This window comes from Alligator sinensis, unplaced genomic scaffold (genome assembly GCF_000455745.1).
Source record: "Alligator sinensis unplaced genomic scaffold, ASM45574v1 scaffold948_1, whole genome shotgun sequence".
Classification (NCBI taxonomy): domain Eukaryota; kingdom Metazoa; phylum Chordata; order Crocodylia; family Alligatoridae; genus Alligator; species Alligator sinensis.
The window spans coordinates 241,962-245,460 of NW_005843093.1; the positions used below are offsets into that span (position 1 = coordinate 241,962).

Consider the following 3,499-nt stretch of genomic DNA (forward strand, 5'->3'; position numbering starts at 1 on the left):
CCCGATCCCGACCCCGACCCGGGGCCCGATCCCGATCCGGATCCCAGCGCCAGAGCCAGAGCCAGCGCCAGCGCCAGCGCCAGCGCCGCCCGACCCGGCCCCGCCATGGCTCCACTGCCCGGCCGCGGCCCCGATCCGGGGCGATGGGGCGTGGGGCGGCGCCTGGAAAAGGGAACTCCCGGGCCGGCGCAGGGCACTCTGGGAGTTGTAGTGCATGGGAGCGGCGCGTTGTGGGAGCTGTAGTCTTCGGTAGGGCCGTGGTGCATTGTGGGGGCTGTGGTCTCCCTGGTCCCCGCGGCGGTAGCGGTGTCCGCCTTCCCCGAAGTTTGCTCCAAATCCGATCCCAGCCAGGAACAAACTGCCCCAGAGCCACCCTGATCCCCCCCAGGGCAGCCGCGCAGGCGAACCCGGGTCCCGCTGAGGCAGCGCCGCGGGACAGGCATCGCAGCGGGACACGTGTTGCGCAGGACTGCCCTGGGCGAGGGGCTCTGGGGACACGGGTGGGCAGAGCACGGTACTGCCGGTCTGGGGCACGCGGCCTGTGCCTGCGTCTGGTGAAGGGTCACGAGGACACGGAGGGAACGTGTCTGTCCCGGTGAAACTGAGCCGCCCTAGTGACCGGCTGCACCGGGGCCGGACGGCGCAGTCCTCTGCCTGGGGCGCCAGAACGGCTGCTACGGACGGGGCCCGGCCTCCTGCCCCGGCAGGGGTGGTCACTGCCTAGCCCAGCTCCCCCTCTGGCCCTGCTGGCGCCAGCCTCCGTGCCACGTGCCACCAGGCCGGACGTGAGGCTGTCTGGGGCTGGCGCCGTGCCCTGCGCCCGGGTCAGCGCAGTTCCTGCCTGCAGCCCCCGCTTCCCATCCCCGAGGGCCAGGGCCAAGCTGGCGTCACGGCGGGGCTGGGGGCCTGGGGCCCTCGGGGAGGCCCGCGAAGGGCCTGGCTCGGCGGGTGGGGGGGGTGCCAGCTGGCTAGGGCCAGAGTGGTGAGAGCCGGACGCCTGAGTCCCTCCCTGCCTGACCCGGGCCACTTCCTGCAGCTGCCGCCGGCAGATTGGATTAAAGCAGGCGGATGGGGGCTGGAGCCGCAGCAGCTCGAGTTCCCTGGGGAACCGCGGCGCGCGGCCACAGCTGGTGTGCAGCAGGGAGGGGGGTGTGGGGCAGGGACAGCTGCACCACGGACCCCCCACTCCCACTCCCGACCTGCAGCCCACGCTTCCCGCGTGCTGAGGGTGGGCCGTGGGGCAGTCAGTGGGGCTGAGAGCACAAAACCGTTAGTGGGACATGCTGGGCTTGGCGCCATGTGGGGGTGGGGGTCACATGCTGCACCTGGCCCTGGGGTGGGGGAGAAACATGCCCAGCTGGGAGGGGGGGGGGGGAAGAAGACACGGGGCACAAGAGCCAAGTCCCAGGCTTTATTGAGTGGGGGGCTCTGCTGACGGCATAGGCGCGCGGACGACACATCACGAGGTGGCGCGGCAGGGAGGGGGGCCAGATTAATGCAAGATGCCAGGGCACCAACTGGGCAGGGCCGGCCCTGGGAGCTCAGGCTGGGGGGGGCTGGCCCCGGGCCCCCAACCCTTCAGCCAGCGTGGCCCGGCCCCCCCACCCCCATGCCAGCGCAGAAGGCACCGGCCCCAGGCCAGGCCCAGGTGGGGGGACAACGCTCTTTGGACTGGACCCGGGGCATCCTGCAGTGGCGGGGGGGTGAGCTCAGAGGGGCCCGATGCTGCTGACCGTGGTGTAGCTGCCCTTGGAGAGGGCGGGGGCGGTTGCGGTGGCATCATCATCGGCAGGGGGCCGGCGGGCGCGGCGGGAGGAGGGACAGGTGCCGGTGCAGGTGGCCAGGAAGGCCTGGCGGAAGCGGCGGTTCATGAAGCAGTAGACGAGTGGGTTGGTGCAGGCCGAGGCGTAGGACAGCAGGTGGATGAAGGAGATGGGGGTGCCGGCCAGGGCACGCTGCGCGGCGGTCGGGGCAAAGGCGCGCCCTGTGTTGGCGGTGAAGACGGGCAGCCAGCACAGGAAGAAGAGCGCCACGATCACCACCAGCATCCGGATCACACGCCGCTTGGCCCCCAGCTGCGCCTCCGACCGGCTGCTGCGCGCCCGCTCCGGCCCCGCGCCGCTCAGCGCACCCAGCTCCAGCGCGCCGCCCGCCCGCATCAGCTGCACGTAGCACCCATCGCCCTCCTCGCTGCCTGCCTCTCCGCCACTCCGGCCACCTGCAACACCGCGTGGACAGGTCACGGCCACTGTCGTTGGCGCTGGGTGCCCAGGAGGACCTGGGCCTGGCAGCGCAGAGCAGGGGAGCAGAGCCCAGTCTGGTCGGAGCCCCCAGCCCAGCCCAGCCCCACACTCACCGCCAGCCTCCCTCTTCATGTCCATCTCGAAGCGGATGCCATGGTAGAGTTCGCGCGAGATGAGCCCATAGGCCACGGCCATCACCACGCCGGGGACGAAGAACAGGATCATCAGCAGCAGCAGGTACCTGGGCAAAGTAGTGCAGCCGGTCAGCAGGGCCACTGCGCCCCTGCCCCACAGCCCAGCATGGCACAGCACTCACCAGGCCTGCTTGAAGTGTTGGCTGGGCCAGGAGTGGAGGCACTGGTAGAGCGGGGGCCGCGGGGGCCGGGCCAGCGGCACCGTGGTGCTGTACACGGCGTAGGGCAGCATGAGCAGGGCCGAGAGCAGCCAGGTGCTGGCGATGACACGGGCGGCATGCGAGCGCGTCTGCCAGGCCCGCGACTGCAGCGGGTTGCAGATGGCACTGTAGCGCTCCAGGGCAATGGCCACCAGGCTGAAGGTGGAGACGCTCACCGACACGCCTGTGCCGGGGCAACCGTCAGTGCCGGGGCCACCAGCAGCACCTGCCCCCGCTGCCGGCTTCCCCAGCCGTGCCCCCGGCCTGCCCCACGATGTGAGCTTCCCCCAGCAGTGCCTCCGCTCCACCCTGCAAGCTTCCCCCAGCCCACTCACCGCTGTGATCTTCCTGCGGCAGTGCCCCCACTCCACCCCATGCCACAGACTTCCCCCAGCAGTGCCCCCGGCAGGGCAGGCACTCACCCATGAGGTAGGCCATGAGCTTGCAGACGACGTCGCCGAAGACGAAGGTGCCCATGAGGTTGGGGACGAGGGTGAAGGGCATGCAGCACAGCGCCAACAGCAGGTCACTCAGCGCCAGCGAGAGCAGGAAGGCGTTGGTGACCGTGCGTAGGCGCCGGTTCAGGGCCAGCACCGCCACCACCAGCGCGTTGCCCAGCACGCTCAGCGCAAAGATCAGCCCGTAGAGCAGCACCCGCACCGTCACCTCCAGCTCTGTGCCCGCAGTGGGGGGGAGGTTAGCGCCGCCTGGGTGCTCACCCCAGCCCGGGGAGGGCAGACGGGCTGGGAGCCGGCCGCCCGGGGTCCCGCCCTGTCCTTCCCGAGCAGCGGCCGGGGGGCCAGGAGCCCTGGGGTCGGGCACGAGGGCACTGGGGGGGCTGGTGCTCGCTGCCCGCCCGCCC

At 71.5% G+C, this 3,499-nt stretch overlaps 1 protein-coding gene across 1 annotated transcript in view; it reads right to left on the reverse strand.

The window, feature by feature from the left end:
• Window positions 1-1,379: 1,379 nt before the first annotated feature.
• The window catches only part of CCKBR (cholecystokinin B receptor), a 3,611-nt gene continuing 1,491 nt past the window's right edge, over window positions 1,380-3,499 (reverse strand). Inside the window, exons 2-5 of the mRNA XM_025193724.1 lie at window positions 3,060-3,485; window positions 2,560-2,821; window positions 2,357-2,484; window positions 1,380-2,218 (exon numbers count right to left, since the gene is read on the reverse strand). Of these exons, the coding sequence (XP_025049509.1) occupies window positions 1,710-2,218; window positions 2,357-2,484; window positions 2,560-2,821; window positions 3,060-3,485 (1,325 nt within the window). The 3' untranslated portion in view covers window positions 1,380-1,709. The remainder of the gene's footprint in view (window positions 2,219-2,356; window positions 2,485-2,559; window positions 2,822-3,059; window positions 3,486-3,499) is intronic.